Source organism: Gobio gobio (assembly GCF_949357685.1).
Source record: "Gobio gobio genome assembly, chromosome: 23".
In the NCBI taxonomy this organism is placed as follows: Eukaryota; Metazoa; Chordata; class Actinopteri; order Cypriniformes; family Gobionidae; genus Gobio; species Gobio gobio.
This window is the reverse complement of record NC_137119.1, coordinates 33,043,481-33,070,273: the sequence shown is the minus strand read 5'-3', so window position 1 is coordinate 33,070,273 and position 26,793 is coordinate 33,043,481. Positions and strand designations below refer to the sequence as shown.

At 40.6% G+C, this 26,793-nt stretch overlaps 1 protein-coding gene across 1 annotated transcript in view; it reads left to right on the top strand.

The window, feature by feature from the left end:
• Positions 1-26,455, top strand: part of LOC307119370 (asparagine--tRNA ligase, cytoplasmic-like) — a 31,372-nt gene extending 4,917 nt beyond the window's left edge. The window contains exons 2-15 of the mRNA XM_079805604.1: positions 3,424-3,506; positions 8,643-8,708; positions 12,730-12,822; positions 12,917-13,006; positions 13,801-13,879; positions 14,027-14,097; positions 15,218-15,304; positions 16,448-16,669; positions 17,611-17,810; positions 21,840-21,975; positions 22,556-22,669; positions 22,772-22,903; positions 24,486-24,617; positions 25,235-26,455. Coding sequence (XP_079661730.1) covers positions 3,424-3,506; positions 8,643-8,708; positions 12,730-12,822; positions 12,917-13,006; positions 13,801-13,879; positions 14,027-14,097; positions 15,218-15,304; positions 16,448-16,669; positions 17,611-17,810; positions 21,840-21,975; positions 22,556-22,669; positions 22,772-22,903; positions 24,486-24,617; positions 25,235-25,366 — 1,637 coding nt within the window. The 3' untranslated portion in view covers positions 25,367-26,455. The remainder of the gene's footprint in view (positions 1-3,423; positions 3,507-8,642; positions 8,709-12,729; positions 12,823-12,916; positions 13,007-13,800; positions 13,880-14,026; positions 14,098-15,217; positions 15,305-16,447; positions 16,670-17,610; positions 17,811-21,839; positions 21,976-22,555; positions 22,670-22,771; positions 22,904-24,485; positions 24,618-25,234) is intronic.
• The last annotated feature ends 338 nt before the right edge of the window (positions 26,456-26,793 follow it).

Genomic DNA, 26,793 nt, shown 5'->3' with positions numbered 1-26,793 from the left:
CGCAGGTCTCCACTCCAAGAACTGAGAAGTGTTGTTGCACATGTTTCACTCCTCCCCTGACTGCAGCCGCCTCTGTTAATTATTAATATTATTAAATGCATGAAAGAACAGCAACAGCAATTGCCATTATTGTCATACACAATAATACGCCAAAGGTCCTTCAGTCTTTCAGAGTAAGTGCCAACTTAAGTAGGCTGTACTCTCGGGCGGAAACTGAAATCGCCCCCTAAACTAAACCCTCATTTACTATTCCCTACGTTAGTCCACTAATATCAGGGCCGCTGCATGCCAAATGGGTGCCCTAAGCAGAATTGCATTGTGGTGCCCCCCTCCCCACTCCAAATATTATATAATATTATTATAAGTAAAAAAAAAAAACGGGTCAAAATAGAACTTTAATAAAATAAATTGTAATTACAGTAATTTACAATTATAGCTCTACAGCAAGAACATACAAACTAAAATTATACTTATTAATTAAAAACATTTTAAAAGAATAAATATTAGGACTATTTTTATAATCGATTAGTTGGCGGATTATTACTCTCGGGCTGAAACCGAAATTCACTATTCCCTACGTTAGTCCACTAATATCAGGGCTGTTGCATGCCAAATGGGTGCCCTAAGCATTTAAATGGAGTGGTGGAACTATGACGCACTTTTGTAGGCCAAAAACCCGGAAACGAGTTAGCGTTTAAGCACTCCAGTTCCAAAGTCAATGGATTTTTTTATGTTTTTTTTGTTAAAGGTGCACTATGTAAAATCTTTACAGTAAAATATCCAAAAACCACTAGGCCAGTGTTATATATTTTGTTAAGTTGTTAACATACTGTGGTGACCGTGGTGTAATTAGCTTATAGCCTACCTAGCCTACCTTATAGGCGACTGCATTTAGGCTTCAAAATTCATAAAAGTTGTGTTCATCTATGAAATTTATCTTGTAAATTAAGTAGGGTATAAGTGGGTTGCACCAACAAGGATTAAATGAAACTCAGTTTAGAGCTAATCTAGGATTTGTTGATCTAGTCTTTATTTTAAATCGAGTTGTGTTGCACCACTTAATTTTTAAACCCAGATTAACAAATCGGGGATTAGAATTTAACCTGCGATTAAAACCTCCATTTACTATTCATTTTCGCCGCCATGATGGACTCACCATTGACAGCAACAATACTAATATTCAATTTCCTTCTTTAGTGACATATAGGTAGTTTACATGATAAAAGTAACCTTTAAAGTTAAGATAAGCCTCTAGTTTTAATCATTTAAACGGACCTTTCAAGTTTGGGCATAAACTTCTGGCAGTGTTGTGCTTTTGTGTATTTTATAAAAAATTTTCACAGCGCTGGATGTCATATGGTGATTGTGAAACACACGGTACACTTTACTACATGTTTTCATGGTGGAATGTGTTATTTTGCATGTTAATCAGGTCAATTTTAATCAAAACAATATACTGTGGCTTTAAATCAGCGTGAGCAGCGCGGCAAAAATAGACTCGGCGCTGAAACGATCGCGGCACTGCTGCTTCTGCTCTGCTCCTGCTACGTGCTGCCGTGCCGCCTCTGCGTGCGGTGTGAATGCTCTAATCTGTTAACATGGGCGCCGAAAAAAAATACGCCCTGCTAACGCGTGCAGTGTGAAACCGGCGTGAGTTGTAGTTTAGATTAGTTAGCTCACTAGTCCTTATTTTAAGTTCTGTAAGTTTATATTTTGGTTTGTTTTGTTACTTTCCGTTGCCAATAAATATTATATATATTTTTTTTATTGCTCTAGCCTTTTGATTTCTTGTTTTGCTACTTCCTGAATAGCTCTTATGTTGTTCCCTATTTTGGGTCGTAACAGCCTGTGTGTGTGTGTGTGTGTGTGTGCGCATGTACATATGCAATAACCCGTTGCAATAAATGCTTTACAATTTTGTAAATTAAAACTTATATGTTGATTTTGATTAATCAAAAAGAATCTGACTAATCTAAGAATAGTTTAAATCATAGTGCGAGGGATGGGTTCTGTACAAATATTTTTTTTGTTTGTTAGCGATACTTTGTTACAAATTTAACAATACCAATATCTATTATTTTATATATGTGAATTTTCCAAATACATTTTTTTAGAAGAACACATCTCAAAAGTTCAAAATTCAAAAGTTAATATTAGCACAATTTGTCAGGGTTGTTGTAGGGAAAGGGAGCGAGGACTCAGAGATGCTGAGGATATTGGGCTTTTAATGATAATAGCAAAAAACAAGACAAAACAAACTACCCCGAGGGGGAATTTGACCTTGACCTTGACCTTGACCTTGACCTTGACCTTGACCTGAGCAGGAAAACATGAGGTACATTAGACGACGATTCCGCACTGGACTGCAAACACAAGGAGATTAAATAGGGAACAAACAAAAGAGGGTAACGAGGGAAGACAGGTGGGGCAAATGAACCAATAATCAGTAAACAAGGTGGGCAGGGTTAGACAATGGACACGAGCACATGGCACAAAGAAACACTTAACAAGACATGTGCTCACACACCAAACATGACATGAACATGCAGCTAATGAAAACTCATCAGCTGCATGTTCACACAAAACTTGACAACATGAAAGCACGTAGCCAGTGAAAAACACCAACCAAATGCTACAAAACATAAGACAAAACATAACATGAAAGCACATGGCCGATGTAAACATGAACCGTGTGGTACACAGAACACAACACACAGACAGAAGAGCACACGCTCACATGACAAGACAGAGCGCACGAGAACGAGCGAATGCTCATTCTGTGCGCTCGAGACAAAACAAACACGCGGAGCATGAATGTCCGAATCCCAGCACAAAACTGAAACCCAAACTAGACCGAAGTGCTGGGATCCGAACACCACGCCCGCACACAAAACACAAGAACAGAAGAGCACGCAGCTCGAGCATGCTCAAAGCTGCGCGCTCACACAAGACAAGACAAACAATACAGGAGTGTCAGGGCTCTGTCACAAACCAAGAGTAAACTAGACCGAAGTGACAGAAAAAAAAAAAAATTGTAACAATAGGTGTAAAATCCTGTATTTTACAGAAATATTGAGTTTAAAAAGTTGATTATAACAATATAAACATGAATAGAATAAAACCAAAATACCAACAACATAAAACAAGCACATTTGCACTTTCTTGAAATATATTCTTTTTCTTCTTAAAAGGCCATAATAGTGGTTTAGGCCTAAGGATTTTTTATACCGAATCGATGGCGAAGTAGCTTGTGAATATCGATATATATTGTGATACTGCAGAATCGATGTGTCCATCCCTACCTAGTGCCCTCAGTGACACACTAAAGCTATAGATGTTGAAGAACCTTTTACAGCAGTAAAGTGCCTTGAATCTGCTTGTTAACTGGTGAAATGTTAAATCTGCTGTTGTTTCGTCCTGCAGAAGAACTGTACGTGTCTGATAAGCAGGGCAGTGATGTGGATGGAGATGGATCCAAGCAGAAACCCTTTAAAACTCCACTCAAGGTGCTGTGAGTTCCCTTTCAAGACAATCACTCATATTGCGTAGCATACGCTAGGGGGACTCGTGAGTTTCTCGAGAATTGAAGCAGAATTTTATCCTTAAAATGTATCCATGTAAAATGCAGTGCAGCTGCACAGCAGACCTAGCAGAGCGTATAAGCGCGCTGATTGGCTGTACTGCAGCAACTGCATGAACCTATGGCGAGGCGACTGAGCAAGGGGTCCAATCAGGTGGCTACCGTGCTCCCGCCTAAACAGTCCGCTTGAATTTGCATATCGTGTCTGTAAAAGACAGTGTCACGCCATAGGAACTCAGTTAAAATCTCCTTCAGCGACTCCCCACTTCGCTGATCTCTGGACCTGAAGCCGCCGTCGAACAGCACCTCAGCGGAACCCGAGCACTTCTGAGGGCATCGGAGTCATCCGCCTTCAGCCGCCGTCGTTCCAGCTGCGCTATCTAGCGTTACATATCCTTTTATTATCTGATTGCACGAGCGTTGTTTCAAATGCCTCATCCCACTTGTGCTTCATGCAGAGACCCTCTGCTGAACGGGGATCGGCACATTATCTGCACGGCGTGTCTCGGCCGAGACCACACCTTTGCTGCACTCTCTCAGGGCGGCTGCCAGATTGTGAAGAGATGGCACTGCAGACCCTGCAGGCTCAGCTTGCCACTTTGATAACAATCCCTCTCCGTCTGCTCTCCCGATTGCTTCGACGCAGGCCACCACGAGGGCCGCATGCTCACGAGGGCTGCGGGAAACCTCGGGCTCGAGTAGTCCCAGCCTCAGGAGCCAACGCGCAGCAGACTCGACGAATGGTTCCTTCAAGGACGTCGCCAGTTGTTGCCACAAAAGCCCGCCCCCTTCTTCCTGGAAGTTTATGATGAACTGATGAAGGCTTGGAAGGCACCATTTTCTGCTCGTGCTAAATCCTCCTTTTCCCCAGTGCTCTCCTCGTTAGACGGCGCAAAGGAAAGAGGATACGAGAGCTTCCCACCACTTGAGGAAGCGGTCGCCGCCCACCTTTGTCCGCCCTCCTCCAGGGGATGGCAGGCGAAGGCGTCACACCCCTCCAAGCCCTGCCGCACCACGTCAGCCCTCGCCGGTCGAGCATACGCCTCCGCTGGCCAGGCATCGGTGCTACACACTATGGCAGTTCTGCAAATGTTCCAGGTGAAACTTCTCCACGCGTTCGATGAGTCTGTCCCGGACCCGGAGGCTTTTAAGGATCTCCGCAGCGGCACTGATCTAGCCCTGCGAGCGACATCTTTGGCTGAATTTGACGGAGATGAAGTAGTCGGACAAGACCACTTTCCTGGACGCCCCCATTACCACTGCTGGCCTGTTCAGTCCTGCCGTGACTGGGTTCGCGAAGAGGTTCACGGAGGCACAGAAGGCTTCACAGGCAATGAAGCACTTCCTCCCCTAGAGATCCAGCTCCGCTTCAGGCCGCCAGGCTAGGGCTCTGCCTCCCCCAGCAGCCAAAGGCAGTGCCGGCGAACTCACGGCCCCGCTCTGCCTCCAGGAACAGACTGCCCGAGCGGCGGGGTCCTCGGCCCAAGACTGTGCCGACCACCGAACCGCCGAAGCCGTCCTAACCGCTGTAAGAAAAAGAGGGTGGTTAAGTCCCGCTGCGGCTGGACCACCACCGCTCTCTCCTGACATCTGTCTCACAGTGTGACTTGTCTTCACGGTGACCCAAATAAATCACAAAAAGAGCTTGTTTTATGTAGGCAGTGTGCCAACTACACAGTTTGCATCCCCGTACATAAGCACTACACACACAGCACCAGCTGTCACACGCTATGAGCGCTATAGATGTAATGTGCGCCCACCACACAGTGCACGCCAGAAAACATTATCAATATCTCCAGTGTGTCCCGCGCCATGAGCGCTATGAATGCAAAAGTGCGCCCTCCATACAGTGCACGCCGCAAAATGCTTTCGATACCCCGAGTGTGTCACAGACACAAAACAATCAGGCCACCGACCCCCTTGCACAAAGCGGGCCATCCCTGAATATAATTCGACCCCTAGCTGCTTACGCCAAGGCATGGTGGGCCATCCCAGGCATATCAGAATGGGTGTTGAACATTATAAGTCGAGGTTACTCGTTGCAGTTCGATCGCAGACCCCCACGCTTTCGCGCTGTGGTCGAGACCTTGTGAGAAGCAGCACGAGTCATGTGCTCCGTGCCAAAATTATGAGGCTGCTAGAGAAGCGAGCGATAGAAGCCGTGCACCTGTCGCAAAGCGAGTCAGGCTTTTACTTCATTACTTCAGGCCTCAGACCCATCCTAGATCTCAGACATCTGAACAGAGCGCTGATGAAGTGCACGTTCAGAATGTTGACCATGAAACAAATCCTCAAGCAAATTCGCCAGGGGGATTGGTTTTTCACATTGGATCTGAAAGATGCATACTTTCACATTCAAATAGCGCCCCATCACAGGCCATTCTTGAGATTCGCCTTCGAAGGGCAGGCTTATCAGTACACAGTCCTACCATTCGGACTATCTCTGGTGCCCCGCATTTTTACGAAATCCATGGACGCAGCACTAGCACCCCTGAGACTAAAGGGAGTGCGCATTCTCAACTACCTCGATGATTGGCTTGTCATAGCACAACCAGAGACTCAGTTGATAACCCACAGATCCTGGCTCCTCAATCATCTAGAATGTTTGGGACTCAGGATCAATACGGAGAAGAGTGCTCTCCAACCCAGAATATTGCATTTCCCAACTTGTTCCCAACATGCATAGACTCAACACGAATGAAGGAGTGGCTTACGCTGGAGCGCGAGGGCCATTCAGAGTCTGGCAGCGTCATTCAAAGCTGGCACTTACACTCCTCTCAAAATGTTTCAGAGGATGTTAGGTCAGATGGCCTCAGCATCGGTGGTGCTAACACTGGGCTTATTGCACATGCGCCCCCTCCAACATTGGCTAAAAGACTGCATCCCAGGATGGGTGTGGCGGTCGTTCCGGTTACGCATCAAAGTGAACCACAGCTGTATCAAAGCTCTGGCTCCTTGATTATCGAACGACTGGTACCAATCAGGCGTGAGCATAGGCTTGATTACGAGACGGAAGGTGGTCTCGACAGATGCATCCAACCCAGGGCAAACCTCTCTCCGGCCACTGGGCTTCAGCGAAGAAGAGGCTGCACATAAACTGTCTAGAGATGAAAGCAGTCATAATAGCGCTGAGAACTTTCCTCCCGTACTTAAAGGGGCACCACGTACTGGTCCGAATGGACAACACTGCAGTGGTGGCTTACATAAATCACCAAGGCGGCCTGAAATCATACAGCCTGCATCATATGTCGAAACACCTCCTTTTATGGGCAAGGCGCAAACTGATCTCGCTAAGAGCAGCTCTTGTGCCAGGTATCCTGAATCAAGGGCCGGATATGTTATCCAGAGACAACGTTCCCCCAGGGGAATGGTCGCTTCACCCTCAAACGATTCAGATGATATGGAGTATCTTCGGCAAGGCGGAGGTAGACTTGTTCGCCTCAGAAGACAATACTCATTGCCCAATATATTTCTCCAAACACAAGGATGCGCTGGCCCATGCTTGGCCCAGACTCCCTCTGTATGCGTTTCCTCTGATCACAATGATACTTCAGATAATCAGACGGATCAAGGAGGAAAAATGTGTGATACTTTTGATAGCTCCACTGTGGAGGAATCATATATGGTACTCAGACCTGACTCAAATGCTGAACACAGCCCCATGGCCAATACCGCTGAGGAAGGACCTCCTCACACAAGCGAAAGGGAAAATCTGGCATCCCAGACCCGATCTATGGGCCCTACATGTTTGGCCCATCAACAGCTATCAGGGGACCTTCCCGAAAAGATACTAAACACTATTTCTGAGGCTAGAGCCCCCACAACCAGGCGGCTTTATGCTATGAAATGGTCAGTCTTCTCAGACTGGTGTAAGGCACGAAACCTGAACCCAAATTCATGTGAGGTGGCAGAAGTGCTTTATTTCCAACAAGAGCTGATGGAAGCGGGTTGCGATAGCGGCACATCACATTCAGGTGACGGGTCAGTCCCTGAGTAAATGCGAGCTCATAACGCGTTTTCTTAAAGGGACTAGAAGGCTGAATCCGTCTCGCCCCCCTTCAGTTCCGGTATGGGACCTTTCCACAGTCTTACAGGCTATGAAAGGAGCACCATTTGAACCACTACAGTCAGTAGGCTTAAAGCACCTTTCACTTAAAGTTGCTTTTTTGCTGGCTTTAGGGTTTGTGAAGAGAGTAGGTGCCCTGCATGCACTTTCAGTGAGTGCATCCTGTCTAGAGCTTGGGCCTAGCGACTCCAGAGTCTTCCTCAAGCCAAGACATGGTTATGTACCTAAGGTGCTTTCCATTACGCTTTCATCGCTGCCTTCATTAGAAGTTGAAACAGACGCAAACTTGCTCTGCCCGGTCAGGGCACTGAGATTATATATAGAGTGTTCAGCCCTCTTAAGGCAGTCGGAACAGCTCTTCGTCTGCTTCAGCAGCCGCACCAAAGGTAGCCTAGTCACAAAACAGAGATTGTCTAGATGGATAGTCGACTTTCTATCTCGTTGGCCTATCAGTCTAAGGGCCTCAATTGCCCCATAGGCATCAGAGCGCACTTCACAAGAGGCATGGCCTCTTCATGGGCCTGGTCTAGTGGGATACCACTGGTTGATATTTGTGCGGCGGCAGGCTGGGCCTCACAGTCCACGTTTATCAGATTCTATAAATTGGAAGTTCCTGCTTTACAAGCAGGTGTTCTTTCCATATGACTTATTGTGAAACACACCTATGTACTCACAAGCATACTAATTCAATAAGCCCGACTCTTTCCGGCTCCACTACTCCTTCATATAAGGCCCGATGCCCTCCGGTACGCTCTGCTAGGTCTGCTGTGCAGCTGTATTGCATTTTACATGAATACATTTTAAGGATAAAATTCTGCTTCAATTCTCAAGGAACTCATGAGTCCCCCAAACGTATGCTACGCAATACTTGCTCCCTTCTCCCAGGGAACCAAGGTTTTGTTAATAACCGAGTCGTTTTCTCTGCATTGCTATATGATGCCATTTTCTGTGTTTTGTTTCATACTTTTCTCATTCATATCCCCTAAATGTTTTCAGGCACTGTTGTTCGTGGGAAAAGAACCTTTTCCAGTGATCTATGTGGATTCACAAAAGGAAGGAGAGGTGTGTAAACCTGCAATTAACACTAACTTACAACTAACTAACTAACTAACTAACCTTAACAAGAATAATCATCAAATAAAAATAATCATATAAACATAAAATAATATTAATTTAAAGGTCCACTGTGTAATATTTAGGAGGATTTATTGACAGAAATGCAATATAATATACATAACTATGTTTTCAGTGGTGTATAAAGACCTTACATAATGAACCGTTATGTTTTTATTACCTTAGAATGAGCCTTTTCTATCTACATACACCACAGGTCCCGTTTCAGTGAAGTCGCCATTTTGCGCCGCTATCTTTCTACAGAAGCCCTAAAAGGACAAACTGCTCTACAGAGCGCTACTCTCTGCTGTCTCAGACTACGACATCTTTGTCCAGTGTCAGCCACCGTTAGCCTGACAAGCCAGACCCACATCAATATGTTGGGTCTGGGAACACACCATTGGCAGGGCTCAATCTGAGGGGCGGAATAAACGGTTGTCTTTCAAATTCCCTCTGCACGCAATAGGATAGCGCTACAACCAACCAGAGCAACTAAGAAGGTGAAGCGGAGCTAGTTGATAGATTAAACTTTCGCCGTATCCGGTCGGCAAAACTCAGAACACATCTTCCTTTCTTAAGAATGACTTCAGTGCCGATTCGAAAGCTGATGTTCGCCAGCTTTTTTTTTACAAGTAGCACGTGGAACTGCGTCAACTCTGCCTTCATTATGTTAAGCCCACCCACCGACTCTATACACAATGTGATTGGCCTGACCAGAGTTTGGTTTTTCCAACTTGCATGCCAATGGAGAGTTACTAGACTACCCTGGCTGCAAATCTAGATTTTTAGGCTAGACCACCGTGGCTTCTCTATGTGCTTTGAAAGGGAGTGGTGGGTAGTTGCAATTTCCAACCTCACCACTTGATGTCGCTAAAATTTACACACTGAATCTTTAACAGATTGGTTCCTGACATCTACCACCTGCAGCATCCACACACAGGATATAGCCTACTAGCCCGCACTCTTTTATGCATACAGACATGACGAACAATGTATCAAACATTTATTTTTAACTTTTTAACTTTTAACCAAAAAAGTTACGGACTGCAGCTTTAAGGGAATTTCCCATGACAGCTAAAACAACTTCTGTTTATATCCAGTCCCTTTCAATTTAAAGGGGTCATGAACTGGCTTTTTAATTTTTTTAAACTGTTGTCTGAGGTCAACTTATGACGTCCGCAAGGTTTTCACATTCAAAAACATAATGAGTAAGTAATAGGCTATTTTCTACCCTGGTTTTGAGGCTCCCTCACGAAATACTGGGTTTTGATGGGCGTGCTGCACTGCAGACTTGGAAGTAAACGCCCACCGCTAGGATTGGATAAGTTTTGCATATTTAATGAGCTTCAGCTCCCCTGTGAGTAGGCTACACGAGGAATTGTTTTGAAAGCGTGTGAGAAACGGCAACCGAAATGATTTGTCCCACAGGGCTCGCAAAATATCTTTATCAAACAAACACAATGATTTATCTCTCATCCACCCGCGATTGATTGGAATGTTATTTTTTTATTACTTGGTCCGCCTGATCGGTGGATATAAGTGTGAACCATGCATCACACACACATACACGCCAAGTACGTTGCAGACTGCATGATCAAAACTTCGGCGATTGTATTTTTCCTTCAAATATCTAGTAAAGAGAGTGAATGTACATCAAGAAAGGAAAGATATTTCACTATTTAAGATAATAAATCTTAAAATGTATCAAAACGAAAGTTGGTGTTCAGATGTAACAACGCTGAAGAAGATGTGCTCTCCTAATCTAGAGGCGCACTTCATAAACTGTAAACCCTTCTACTCGCCGCGAGAGTTTTCCTCGTTCATTCTCGTGAATGTGTACATCGCTCCAGACACGTGTGTGAGCGCGGCGCTACAACAGCTGGCTGAACAGATAGCTGAGACTGAACAAAGGTACCCAAACTCTCTTTTTTAATCATTCTTGGGGATTTTAATAAAGCAAATCTTTCCCGTGAACTGCCAAAATACAGACAGCACATTACATGTCCCACCAGAGACAGTAATATACTGGACCACTGTTACACCACAATAAAGAATGCTAATCACTCCGTCCCACGGGCAGCTTTGGGGCTCTCTGATCACTCTGTGGTTCATCTTATACTGACCTACAGGCAGAAACTGAAATCAGCTAAACCTGTAATAAAGACTGTAAAAAGATGGACTAATGAAGCAAAGCTGGACTTAAGAGCCTGCTTCGATTGCACTGATTGGACTGTTTTTGAAGCTGCTACCACCGATCTGGACGAGCTCACAGTCTGTTACATCATACATCAGTTTCTGTGAGGATAAATGCATTCCTACCAGGACATTCTTATCATTCACTAATGATAAACCATGGTTTACTGGGAAACTCAAACAGCTTCGTCATGCCAAAGAGGATGCTTACAGAAGTGGGGATAAAGTCTTGTATAACCAGGCCATAAACAGACTGACAAAGGAGATCAAAGGAGTTGCTAAAAGAAGCTACTCTGAAAAGCTGAGAAACCAGTTTTCTTCCAACGACCCAGCTTCAGTCTGGACAGGCTTGATGAATATAACCAATTACAAGTCACCATGCCCCCGATCTGCTGAGAATCAACAACTGGCCGATGAGCTGAATGCTTTTTACTGCAGATTTGAAAAGCCCACTCTCACACCACACACCCGCTCTGATCTGCAATTCACACGTCCCCCATCACCTCCTGCACCCCCTGTCCTCCCCCCTCCTGCCATCCAACCTGAGCTTAAGGTCTGTGTGGAGGATGTGAGCCGAGTCTTCAAAAAACAGAAGACTAGGAAAGCTTCAGGCCCAGATGGCATCTCATCTGCCTGTTTGAAAGCCTGCGCTGACCAACTGGCCCCAGTCTTCACGCAGATCTTCAACAGATCATTGGAGCAGTGTGAAGTTCCCTGCTGCTTCAAACGCTCCACTATCATTCCCATCCCCAAAAAACCCAAAATCACTGGACTTAATGACTACAGACCTGTCGCTCTCACGTCTGTGGTCATGAAGTCGTTTGAAAGACTGGTTCTGGCCCACTGGTTCCGGGAAAAAAAGGCATTTGGGGGGTAAATATGTGTCATTTTGGCAGGGCTGGCAGCTAAAATTCGCATTCCTGGGTCTGTATATCACATAATTGGGGTCGCTTCAACCCGCGGACTTGGCAACACAGTGCAGTTGAGTTCTGTTGACATTTGACAACTAACGTTATGCGTCGCTCCGTTGCTCTGATTGGTTGTAGGTCTATTCAATTGAGGTCTTTCCTGGTTCGGTTGAAACATGCCCCATAATCACAGCCCAACGGAGCAGTATCAGACTCAAATTCTGACTAAAATTGAGAATGACGACGTCAGGCTACTAATGGACACTTTCTCAATACCAAATACAGCCTATAATTAATATAAAAGTAATATTTATTGAACAACAATATTTAAATTAACAACAATGGTAATTTTAAAAGACAATAGGAAATAAGCACACGTATACAACTCAGTCAAAAAACCAAAAGCAGTGCTCTAGTACAAGATTTTATTTAAATATAGTCTAAAACTAAAATGATTAGTTAATAACCCAAATTGATTTGCTTAGCGACAAGTAATAGATTAATAAGAGTAAATATTGCCCGTTTCATACATCCAAAATTAATTATATCTCATATTTAATCAATATAAGAGCCAGTGGTCAATTCCTGAAAGACTGGCCAAAATTGTCAAAAGTGAAGGGGGTCTGAATACTTTCTGAATGCATGATATAAAGTCTATAGGTAGGAAAAAGGAAAAGTTGTATTAGCTATAAAGTATCTGTTTTTATAAGTCATGTTAACAATATTGAAAGAAATTAAAATGAATCTTAAGTCTAACATTGTCACGTGCATTTTTGTTTTCATGTTCATGCATTTTTGTTGTCATGCTGCATATAGCAATTAACTTATTGCCTTAATAGTTTGACATTATGGTGTGTTTGTGTTGTCAGCGTTGGGCCGTCATTTCTAAGACTCAAATGAAGAGCACAAAGAAGCTCTTTAATAAAGAGCAAATGAAGAGTGAGAACAAAGACAAGAAGGAGGTACCTGGAACATTCTGTGATTATAGTCCAATAATTCCTGTTGTATGTATCATGTTTTTTTTTACCTCTGCCTGTTTGATGTCATGATTGACAGTCTGAAGATGCTGAACGCAGAGAGAAGAATCTGGAAGAAGCTAAAAAGATCATCATCGAGAATGACCCCAGCCTTCCTGAACCCAAAACCGTGAGTTACAGTCTGAGATGATTTTAGGGGCAGTGATGGGTGTAATTAATAATCATCTGCAAGTTTGCATCTCTATAAACTTTACATTTGAGTTTACATTTCACAATTTTGACCTTTTTTGAGTTTACACAGTTTTGACTTAACTCTGAATTCTGAGTTTACATCTTGCAATTCTAACTTCTTCTTTTTTTCATCTCTCAATTTTTCCTTTTCTCTTCCTTTACTCTGAGTTTACATCAATTATGAAGTTATATTTCCCATTCTCAGAACGGTGAGGGTCTGAGTTGTGAGATATAAACTCAGAATTACAAGATGAAAAAAAATCTGAATTGTGAGAACGCAATTATCCTTTCTTTATTCCATTGGTGGAAATAAGCTTCCATAGATCTCTGATTACTATCAAAATGGAAATGATAAATGTTGCTTTTTTAAAAACAAAAGACAGATATAACTTTTGCCATTTCAAACAAATTCGATCAGATATTTGACTCTCAAAGTGGATCATTCGTTGCTTTTGTGAGATGTAAATGCATGCGGAAAGTATTATTCAATCCAGTTGAGAAAGTAGTTGGATTCAAAGGTTTACACGGCTAATATTTTTTATTTTAAATGCATTATTTATGGGTTTCACCACCCTTTTAATCAGATAAAAATTTCTTTACAGATTTAAATCCAATTGTGCCATCAATTCTAATGTTAATGACCCTCTCTAGGTTTTATTTTACCGTAGGCAGTGAAGTTGATATGAAAGTGAAAGTCTGCTTTATTGAGATTTTCTGGTTTGTCACGCTCAGGTGAAAATTGATAAACTGGAGCCGCTCAGAGAACAGAGGGTGAAGGTGTTCGGTTGGGTCCATCGGTCACGCAGACAAGGTGAGCAGATTTAGAGTGTTTGTTCATTCAGAATCGATTCTGTCTTTCTCAGCAGTCTGATTGAATGGCTTCTTTCTGAATCTCCTGCTTGGAGAACTTCACATATATATAACGCTCAGCTTTAACGAAAATATAATGTTTTCTCAGGAAAGAACCTCCTGTTTATTGTGCTACGTGACGGAACGGGTTTCCTGCAGTGTGTTCTCACGGACAAACTGGTACTGTGTGTGTGTTTGTCGATATTTTACACAATTATAAATGTGTAAATTAGTCCTATTTACTCAGTTAGTTATCTGTGCTTTTATTTATTAGGATTAAGGCTAGACGATAAATAAAAGACAATAAAACAAAAATGATATAAAAATTACATAAAATAAAATTATTTAATATATACTGTACATTATCGGTCAAAAGTTTGGGTTTGGTAAGATGTTTTCTTTTTAGAATAATTCTATTATTAGAATTTAAAATAGCTTTTTTCTTTGTGAATTACATTGTAACATGTAATTTATTCCTGTGAAGCTGAATTTTCAGCATCGTTACTCCAGTCATCAGTGTCACATGATTCTTCAGAAATCATTCTAATATGCTGATTTGCTGCTCTAGAAACATACATTGTGGATTAGAAAGCTCAAAAGAACAAAAATCTTTTGTATGAATATGAAATATAAATGAATTTTCTTTAAAAAATAAGAACATCTTTTGAACGGTAGTGTATTATAAATATATTTTTTAGAATTGTAACAATATTTGATGCATGCTTTAAATCATGCCAGCAACAAGTAAGCAACATCTTAATTCATGCTAGCAACATGCTAATGTGGTAAAGCATGATTGCCTGATTGATGTTATCAACATCAGCAGGTTAACAGCGGGTTAAATCATGTTATCAACATGTTAAAACGTGTTAGCAAAATGCTAAAACATGTTAGAAATTTACTAAATCATGTTATGACATGTTAGTTACATGGTAAATCATGTTAGCAACACGCTGAAATATGCTAGCAGTGTGTTAATTCAAGTTAAAAACAAGCAATTTGTTAAATCATGCTAAAACATGCTAGCAGTTTGCTAAAACATTAACAATGTGTTTAAAATATGCTAACAACTTGCTAAAACCTTTTAGCAATTTGCTAGAACATAGCATTTTATTGACTTTGAGGCTTTGTCAAAGAAACCAACTTTGTTCACAAACTTTACTCATCTAGTTGGAATTGGTATTTGCTCTGAAATGGGTTGTTTATATCCGGTTATCCAAAACAGTTGTGTTTGATAATATTGAATGTGAGAAGTGAAAGTTCAGATCTCTGAGATGATGGATGTGTGTGTTGTGTGCAGTGTCAGTGTTATAATGGACTGGTGTTGTCTACGGAGAGTACCGTCGCTCTGTACGGAACTGTGAAACCTGTTCCTGAGGGCAAACAGGTGAGAAATTTCCCTTATTAATTAATTAACAACAGTGTTTGGGAAGCTACTCTGAAACTGTATCTTGACAAGCTACTCGTCGTAAGTAGTTACATTTAAGCTACCCTTCTGAAAAAGTAGTTAGCTACACTACAAGTTGCTATCAAAAAGTATCTAGCTACATTGAAACAATAACTGAATAATTGTTAATGAAGAATGTTATAAGTAAATTATTTGGGGTTTAAAACAACATGTTGTAATGGAATGATGATTTCAAAAAGTAGGGTAAATGCAGGTTGATTGGAATTTGGGACACTTTTTCCCAGTCATTTGAATGGCAAAAAGTTTCCCCATATTTTGATTTTGAAAACTATCCGATACACACAATAATAAAATATAGCCTATATCTCAAACCAACTGTCAAAGTGCAGGTTTGCAAGTTCAGTGAAATAGTAATTTTGCGCCGCCATCTTTCTACAGTAGCCCTAAAAGGACAAACTGCTCTACAGAGCACTAGCTACTCCATGCTGACTTAGACAACGGCATCTTTGTCCTGTGTCGGCCACCGTACACTGTCAAAAAAAAGTACAAAATTGTACCTCCACTCTGAGAGTGTAGCTTCTCTATGTGCTTTGACAGGGAGGGGTGAACGGTGGGCAATTCACAACCTCGCTAAAATTTACTCAGTGCACCTTTAAGTCTTTTCCATACCTATTTGAATTAGACTGGGTAAACCAAGCCTAATCTGCCGGTGATTTGTTTTAGCCCTACAACAGACTGGCTTATCCACCTGGCGCGATATTGGCATGTTTAACACAATGACGGATAGAGAAGAGATGGGTCGTTCCTCGTTGATCATGCCTCTTGTGGTCTGATTGGTTGAAGGACTATCCAATTGCATACAGAGTCATTTGAATTATGCTCGTTTATCACGCCTCTTGTGGTCTGGTTGGTTAAAGGACTATCCAATTGCGTACAGAGTCATTTATTTTATGCTCGTTTATCATGCCTCTTGTGCAGGAGAAATACCTAGACTCCCCAGGCCAATGTTCAATCTTAAATTGAGCTTGGTCTGGTGATAGCCAGACAATATTCAAATTCCAAAACAGAAAAAGAGTGGGGTTTTTTTTGATGTTCATGCATTTTTTTTTTTTTTTTTGCAAGGCTCCTGGTGGCCATGAGCTGCACTGTGATTTCTGGGAGCTGATCGGTCTGGCTCCGGCGGGAGGTGCTGATAACCTGCTCAACGAGGAGTCTGACGTGGACGTGCAGCTGAACAACAGGCACATGATGATCCGCGGGGAAAACATCTCCAAGATCCTGAGAGTCCGATCCACTGTCACGCAGTGTTTTCGGGATCATTTCTTCAACCGTGGTTACTGCGAGGTCATTCCCGAACCCATGCACCTGCACACATTAAGGACAGGCTCCTTGATATTTCAACCTAAAATAAAAATTATCCCGGAATTGACTTCCTTCTTTCAACAGAACACAATCAGAGTTATATGAAATAATATCCTGGCTCTTCCCAGCTTCAAAATGGCACTGAATGGTGCCCGAATTTTTGTAGCTCCAAAAAGTGCATCCATTCATCATAAAAGTAATCCATACCCATATGCCTTCTGAAGCCAAGCGATGGGTTTCTGTAAGAAAAATATCCATATTCAAAAATTTATAAACTATAATAACTGGTTTATAATCACGCATTTACGAGAGAGTCAAGTGACCACTGACCCTGCAGTATGTTACCACGTTACCATGTTTGCCCTATCCTGCTCATACAGCATTTTTTTTATTTGTGCAAGTCTTAAAAAGTCTTAAGCTTGATGTTTTGAAACCCTCCAGATGCCCTTTAGCCCTATTTTTGGGGCATTGACCACAAAATGACATTTCCAACCATTACTTCACATCCCAAAGCATAATGTCGTACTTTTTAGGTTTTCTTTTTTTTACCTTTAATACTTAATACTTTCTAACTTCAAGTTAAACTTTGAATGACTTTTACTTAAAAGTAAGAAAGTACTTAATTTAAGTACTTTACTAATTTAAGTTTCTTACCTAAAAGTAAGAAAGTACAACATTTTTAATGTTATTAAGTCTTAAATGATATTCAGTATGCCACGTAGTGCAGTAAAAAAGTACAATATTATGCTTTGAAATGTTGTGAAGTAAAAGTTTTCCAAAGAAAAACACTCTGATAAAGTACAGACACTTGAAAAATGTACTTAAGCTGAGTAAAAATACTTACACTACTGTCCACATCTACTCTGGTGGACAGATTTAAGAGATGTTATTAAATGTGGAGGTTTGTTTGTTGTGGTCCTCAGATATCTCCGCCCACTCTGGTGCAGACGCAGGTTGAGGGCGGCTCCACCCTCTTCAGTCTCGACTACTTCGGTGAGAACGCGTACCTGACGCAGTCCTCTCAGCTCTACCTGGAGACCTGCATCCCTGCGCTGGGTGACACCTTCTGCATCGCCCAGTCGTACCGCGCCGAGCAGTCGCGCACCCGCAGACACTTGTCCGAGTGAGTCTAGAGCCATTTACTGAAACAGACAGAAGCGGGGCAGTGTAATGGAGTTTGGGATAATTATGATTTTTTGTTTTAGAAAGAAACCTCTTCTGCTCACCAAGGCTGCATTTATTTGATACAAAAATACAGTAAAAAATGTGAAATGTTATTACAATTTAAAATAGCTGTTTTCTATGTTAATATACACTCACCTAAAGGATTATTAGGAACACCTGTTCAGTTTCTCATTATTGCAATTATCTAATCAACCAATCACATGGCAGTTGCTTCAATGCATTTAGGGGTGTGGTCCTGGTCAAGACAATCTCCTGAACTCCAAACTGAATGTCAGAATGGGAAAGAAAGGTGATTTAAGCAATTTTGAGCGTGGCATGGTTGTTGGTGCCAGACGGGCCGATCTGAGTATTTCGCAATCTGCTCAGTTACTGGGATTTTCATGCACAACCATTTCTAGGGTTTACAAAGAATGGTGTGAAAAGGGAAAAACATCCAGTATGCGGCAGTCCTGTGGGCGAAAATACCTTTAGAGGTCAGAGGAGAATGGGCCGACTGATTCAAGCTGATAGAAGAGCAACTTTGACTGAAATAACCACTCGTTACAACCGAGGTATGCAGCAAAGCATTTGTGAAGCCACAACACGCACAACCTTGAGGCGGATGGCCTACAACAGCAGAAGACCCCACCGGGTACCACTCATCTCCACTACAAATAGGAAAAAGAGACTACAATTTGCACGAGCTCACCAAATTTGGACAGTTGAAGACTGGAAAAATGTTGCCTGGTCTGATGAGTCTCGATTTCTGTTGAGATATTCAGATGGTAGAGTCAGAATTTGGCATTAATAGAATGAGAACATGGATCCATCATGCCTTGTTACCACTGTGCAGGCTGGTGGTGGTGGTGTAATGGTGTGGGGGATGTTTTCTTGGCACACTTTAGGCCCCTTAGTGCCAATTGGGCATTGTTTAAATGCCACGGCCTACCTGAGCATTGTTTCTGACCATGTCCATCCCTTTATGACCACCATGTACCCATCCTCTGATGGCTACTTCCAGCAGGATAATGCACCATGTCACAAAGCTTGAATCATTTCAAATTGGTTTCTTGAACATGACAATGAGTTCACTGTACTAAAATGGCCCCCACAGTCACCAGATCTCAACCCAATAGACCATCTTTGGGATGTGGTGGAATGGGAGCTTCGTGCCCTGGATGTGCATCCCACAAATCTCCATCAACTGCAAGATGCTATCCTATCAATATGGGCCAACATTTCTAAAGAATGCTTTCAGCACCTTGTTGAATCAATGCCACGTAGAATTAAGGCAGTTCTGAAGGCGAAAGGGGGTCAAACACAGTATTAGTATGGTGTTCTTAATAATCCTTTAGGTGAGTGTATGTTAAAATATAATTAGAGATGCACCGATCGGAATCAGCTGGTTTTCACATGATCGGCCTGGACTGGTGACCGGCGGGTCAGTCTCACATCCTTCCGATTCTGAGCCTTTCCATTCTGTTGCCAGCGGCACAGGCAATAACGTATGGAGCCGTGCACATGACATGCTCAAAAAATGCCCTCATTTTACTAAATCATGTGGAAAATATTTGCTTGTTTGTATGATGAATAGTTTTACAACGCACATACTGTAGTAAACATGGACGTTCAAATGCTTGTGTGATGTGCGAGAACAACATGTGAGTAAATAGTGAGTAAATGGACAAAGAATTAACATTTTTGGATGAACTAACTTTAAAGTTAGGGAAATTGACAGACTTTCAGTTGTTTGCAATAAACAAATCAAACAAAAGTAGCTAAAATAGCTCAACACAGTGAATGTTTCAAGTGGTTTCCCCAAATTTAATGGAATATACAACTTTTAATGACTGCAGTCTCAAACTTATTTAACCCCTTCATAGCAAGCATCTTTAGCACCCATTTGCTGTTATGACCTGCTGCACATGAGATGCATAGCCAGACACCAGCTTCTGGCAGCATTCCTGAGGAATCTTAGCCTATTCCTCATGAGCAATGGCCTCCAGTTCAGGTATTTTCTTGGGTTCACGTCCTGCAACCGCCTTCTTCAAATACCACTAGAGATATTCTAGGTTCAATTCAGGTGACTGTGATGCCCACTGTAGAATCTTCCAGGACTTCTTCAACCATGCTTTGGTGGAATTTGAAGTATGCTTGGGATCATTGTCGTGTTGGAAGGTCCAATGACGCCCAAGCTTTAGCTTCCTCACAGATGGCATGATGTTTTCTCCTAGGATTTCCTGATGCTTTTCGGTGTCAGAAGATGCAGAACATCACAGAGCCACCACCATGCTTAGCTGTAGACAGAGTGTTATTTTCAGCGTTTGCTTCATTCTTCTTCCTCCAGACCGTTGTTCCATAGGGCCGGAAAGTTCCTCTAAAAACAGAATCCCAAAAGTTCTGTGGGTTATTTATATGATTTTAAGCAAATTGGGGCCGAATTTTCTTGTGCTTTTTGGTCAGTAGTGGTGTACTTCTTGGCGTTCTGGCATGGAAACTGTTTGCGTTTAGTACGCGCCTTCCTGTACAAACTGAAACCTCAGTGCCTGTGCCACCAAGTCCTGCTGCAAGGTCTTTTGCAGGGTTTTTCTGAACCTGCTTTCTCAGAAATCTGGTTGATGGCTTCCTTTTTCTGCCCCGTCCAGGCTTTCTTTATGTTTGAACTTGCAAACTATGCTTCCAACAGTGTCTCTAGGAGCATTCAGTGCTTTCGCTATCTTTTTTTTATCTTGTTCCTTGTTTGTGAAGGGCAGTGATCTCTTCTCTTAACTTTTTGGACCATTCTTTTGACTTATTTGCCATATTTCTAACATGCAGTCAAACGTGACACTCAACAAACCCCTAGCCAGTTCAGGTATCTCATGCATTATAGCTCAAGCACATCTGGTGCAACTAATGAAGCCTTGTTTTACAGATTTGTGCTGTTGTGAAGGATTCAATTCAGATGGTTGATTCATTTTGAGACTGCAGAAGTCATTAAAAGTTGTATTTTCAGTTGAATTTGGGGAAACCATTGGAAACCTATGAAAAAAACATTTGCTGTGTTGAGCTATTTCAATTATTTTTGTTTGATATGTTTATTGCAACGTGCTGAAAGTCTGTACATTTTGCCAATAAACCTGATTTGCAGTGGGGTTGAATAATTTTGATTGCAATGTTGACAACAACGAAAATGTGCCACTGCCAACTGCTCCTGTTATTATTTGGAAGAGTATTGTATAGCTATAGTTTTATAGTTTTATTAATAGGCTTGTAATCTTTGGACTTTTGTGAAATGAGTGAAAAAGAGAAAAAGGTGAACGTATAAACATATTGTAAAATGACACATGTTTTGTTATACAGCAACTGCTTTTCAGTCACAGAGCACTTTATTTTGAGAGCTGTTTAAATTAGAGAAAATCCTGTAACTTAGTGCAGTTCGAGGGAAATTGTATTGTTTAATATTTCCTTTTATTATGAAAATACATTTTGCATTGAAGAAAAGTAGATTTTTGCTATTAATTATAGTTCTTAGAAAGAAAATTAGAATCAGAAATCAAAAATCAGTTTTGGAAATAAGAATCAGCCACAAAAAAATGGCAGTCATTGCATTTCTAAATGTAATTTATTCCTGTGATGAAAGCTGAATTTTCAGCATCAATACTCCAGTCTTCAATGTCACTTAATCCTTTAGAAATCATTCTAATGTTGATTTGCTTCTCAGGAAACATTATCAATTTTAAAAACATTTGTGTAAGATTTGTAAGATTTAAAAAAATAAAAATAAAAAAAATCAGTAAAGATGTATTAAATTGATCTTGTGAAGTTGTGACATTCAAGGCATTTATAATGTAACACTTTTTTAAAATCAAATGCTGTTTTTTTTTCTTTCTTTCTGTTCTGTCCTGAAAAATATTTAGTTTCCACCAAAATATTAAGCAGAGTAGTGGGTTAGTTTGGGAGAGTCCTCATAAACCATAAAAACCAACGTGTGTGTGTGTGTTCTCAGGTACACCCACATTGAGGCTGAGTGTCCCTTCATGACTTATGAAGACCTTCTGAACCGGTTGGAAGATCTGGTGTGTGATGTGGTCGACAGGGTTCTAAAGTCTCCTGCTGCGCAACTGCTCTACGACATCAACCCTGTACGACCCCAACCTCACACAACCCCATTATAAGTGTCTGAGTATCAGTAAAATAAACCTGGAAACATCAATTTATGTTATTCAGCTTTGTAAAACTCATGAAATTGATGCATTTTAAAAAGGCAATGTGAATATTATTTTAAATAGTTCAGTCATGACAACTCTCGGAATAGTTTGAACACAATTTTATTAAATGAGTAATGTTGCTGTAGATGTAATTAGGCTTGGTTTTGGTAGACTAGATCCGCTACGCTGCTGCTGCAAAGCAAGTTCGAATACTTGCTCCATAAAACAAGGTGACATTAAGTGCTGCTGCAAAGAGACCCCCCTAGCAGATTTAGGCATGTGCTGCTGGGGTGGAGGAGGGTTAAGACAAGCACTCAGTCTATCGTTACCTGTGTCGGACCGAAATATATACATACCAGCCTAGATAGGAAGAAATGCCTGATTGGCTGTAGTAACGGCTACAAGACAACCAATCAGTGATACGTTAGAGTTTCATGACTGAGCTGGGTATTTATTTGTAAAATATTGATCTTAAAATGTCAAAAGTATGGATTTTTGATTTTTCCTCTTGCAGGACTTCAAGCCTCCCAAACGTCCATTCAAGAGGATGAACTACACCGAGGCCATTGTGTGGCTGAGAGAGCACAACATCAAGAAGGATGATGGGACATTTTATGAGTTTGGAGAGGTTTGTTATGCGACTCGTACATTGTTGCTCAACTACGAAGAAAAGAAGGCTGAAACACTTGAATTATAATGATATTTGACTATTTGTGTGTAACTTCTACAGGATATCCCAGAAGCCCCTGAGCGCCTGATGACCGACACCATTAACGAGACCATCCTGCTGTGTCGATTCCCGGCTGAGATCAAATCCTTCTACATGCAGCGCTGCCCTGAGGACCGTCGCCTCACTGAATCGGTTCAGTACCAGACTTATTAACCTGTGATATAACCAGCGCAAAACAAAAATATCCAGTAACAAATGAAATGTCTACACCCAAAACCATTGCATTCAATGAGATTTCACTGTGGGTGGAGTAACCAGTCGGGCACAAAATGAGGCGGAGCTTATACTGCTCAGACACTGGCTGAAACAAAAATGTTTTCAAAGCAACGTATTTTAGGTGATTTAATGATCAGTTGATGGCAGTTATCAAGCCTGTTAACTGTCAGTGTCACTTGCCGCTTTTTTATTGCCTTTTTTCTATTCCATATTTAAGGAATCATAATTTGAAAGCTTAAACACTCAAAATCATGTGAAAACCATTTTGAAATTGGACACTGTGTTACCATGAAAATTGTATTTTAAAACCTCTTACAAATTTTTGTCATCTTAACTTTATTTGGTTGTTAGACGTACGGCTATGATTTTCTTGCAAATCCAGCAATTTTCAAGTCCAAATTATTTTGTAAAATATGCATTTTTGCATTATATATAAACGTTAAAGTGCCACTCTTCTGCTTTTTTGCAAATTATTTTAGTTCCAGGGTTAGTTTGCTTAAGAGGTATTCAGATGTGTGTAATATAATTATAAAATAATTAATAGGATATATTATTCTAAAGCACTATTATAACAAGGTAATGTTTAAATGTTAATTCATTTCAAATATATTTATTATTTATTTTATTGTCATCTCACACATGGATCTGCATTAAATTAATTAGCATCAAACAAACAATATAATCCTTATTCTCTGTGAATAAATATTACTTATTAAACGAAGATATTGAAAAAATGATTGCACAACCACCAATAGGTGGCGATGTGCACTAAGTAGGTTATGTAAATCGCCATTAAACAAAAGAAGAAGAGGAAGTCGAATGGCACGCGTTACTCACGGACGCGTTTTTGGAACCAGCATACCTCAAGTATATATGGCGGTAGGTTAACCTTGCTTTCTGGAATACCCCCCTGCAGCAGCTCACTGTTTCCACTTCACTATTTTTAGATGCATTTTGTCCGTAGAAATGCGTTATTCAGTGCTGTAAATTGGCGCGACTGGTGGAAGCTTTCCGTGCACAGAGGGCAGGCCCGACTAATCGATAATGAGAATCGTTGTCCAATCAATTTTATCGATTAGTTGTTGCAGCCTAGTGAACAGCGCCTGCGTTTCCCCGCCCTCAAACACTGTAGTTGTAGCTGAGACTGGAAGAGTTTGCTTTGTGTTATTCATGTTGAGAAGATGCTGTTTTCGAGGGATGTCCCGATCAGGTTTTTTGTGCCTCCGATCCGATCTGAGTCTTTGAATATTGAGTATCTGCCGATAACGAGCCCCGATCCGATACGATACGTATTTTCCTAGTGTTTGGTGCACACTTCAAGTATATTAAAGTTATTGAAATCAATCCAGGGGCACAAATGTAAAAAGGGAATCTATCATTAATATAACATTTACTTCAGCAATGAATGTTGTATTTATAGTAATTAAATGAGTCCGTGGGAGAGCAGTATTCAGCAGAATTGCGTTGTACATGGCTGGTGTGTTTTTGTTTATGTCAGGTGGATGTGCTGATGCCCAATGTCGGGGAGATTGTGGGAGGCTCCATGCGTATCTGGGACGCTGAGGAACTCCTGGAAGGGTATAAGAGGGAGGGAATCGACCCAACACCCTACTACTGGTACACTGACCAGGTAACAGCCTTCTGCCAGCAGTTCATATAGTGGTTCTCAACCAGAAGCCTGGGGGCCGCAAGATTAAAATGATCAAAAGAAAAATGTCATTTTATAAAAACATTAAAAAAGCAAGAATTAAAACGAGCAACTAAAGAGCTAAAAAATATAGTTCTTATCATTTGGTTATGTTAACATTAAAATATTTAATCAGGGGGAAATTGTGAGGGATGAATACTTTTATTCATCAAGGAAGCATTGAACTAGTCAAAAGTGACACTAAAGACTTCTATAATGTCAGAAAAAGATTCTATTTCAAATAAATTATATTCTTTTGAACTTTCTATTCAGCAATGAAATAGATGGTTTGCAGGAAGAATATGAAATCATTTTAATTGACATTTACATGCACCAGTATAAAACATAATAATAAACAGCAATTTCTGCCTGTATATAAAATATTGTGTGACATGATTTTGTCAGATTTATTTATTGAAATGGTTTGAACACAATGATGCAATTGAACTTGAAAAAAGGCCACCAAAATCATCTTGAATATTCAATGTATCAGCCAGCCCTTTGTGATACCACATTGATTGGAATATTCACCTCTATATGTGTAACACTGTGTGTTGCAGAGAAAGTTTGGCACGTGTCCTCACGGTGGATATGGTCTGGGACTGGAGCGGTTCCTCACCTGGCTGCTGAACCGGCACCACATCCGTGACGTCTGCCTGTATCCACGCTTCATTCAGCGATGCCGGCCTTAAGCGCATGCACGCACGCACGCACACACACACACACTGCAAGAGATCAACTAGGAAATCACATTACACACACTTATTGCTGGAGACCATATATATTTAAATATATAAATTATAAATCATGCTTAAATATCTAATCAGAAGACGGTTTGAAAGATGATATGATGATATCATATAATGTTGCATTATATTACTGTCTGCAATGTTCATCTATGGCACAATAAATCAGTGAGATGATACACTTGTTTTTGTATCCATTAGAGGGCATCAGAGAGATGCATGCAAGATCAACTGCACTGCTGTTTACTTAAATACTTTACTTTTTTTAATAGATAACAAATACAGAATGACAGTATATTACTAGCCTCAGAGTAAAAAAGTAACATACCTTTTGAAACGATTTACAGTTTTCGCAACTTTCTTATTATTAAAATCAGAAATCGAATACTTATTTGCCCGGTTTCACAGACAGGGCCTAGACTAAGCCAGAATTAAGCCTTACTTAAATTAGGGCATTTAAGTAGCTTTTATAAATGTGCCTTAGAAAAAGAAAAAAAAAACATTACTGGTGGTGTGAATCTTGAGACAAAAAATTGGCAGTGACATATTTTAAGATATGTGAGTGAAAGTTAATTTCAGTTAAAACAACTCAAACATGCACTTTAGTCTAGGACTAGCTTAAGCTTTGTCTGTGAAACCCATTGTTTTTGCCTATACATGCAATTTCATGTAATTTTATTTTTTAAACAACTGAGTCCTGGTGTCAACTACAGAGGACATTTCATAACATATGAATACAATATAATTATATTGATTAATTTTGCAATTAATTTACTTTGCAGATTAATTTTTCTAAAATCTCATCTTTCCCTATGGATCACCAGTTTGTTCTGATCTATATTTTGATTGTCTTTCAGTTACAAGGAAGTTCCATGTTTTCATCTTGTTGTAATGTTTGAACAATTTTTTCTCTTTCTTGTCACCAAACCAACAGATCATGACAATTCATTCTTATAAGGGTTTTTGTTGTTGTTGTGTCAGTTTGTCATTAACATAAAATATCTATCCTTGTTTGATGATAGAATGTGTTTAGGTAACAATTTTTGCCAAATTATTTTCAAAAATATAAGGGATTATTTTGATTATTATCAAAAAGAGGATTATATATATATATATATATATATATATATATATATATATATATATATATATATATATATATATATATATATATATATATATATATATATATATATATATATATATCCTCCTGGGACCCAGGAATAGACTTTTGTCCACTGTACATTATATTTTAGTGAATTTCTCTGACATCATACATGTTACAGTTTTCAGTCCTGTAAAGAGCACATTCGGGGCTTTGCAGACATACAAAATGTTTGGAGGTTTCATTAGGACAACTTCTTCTTGGTCTT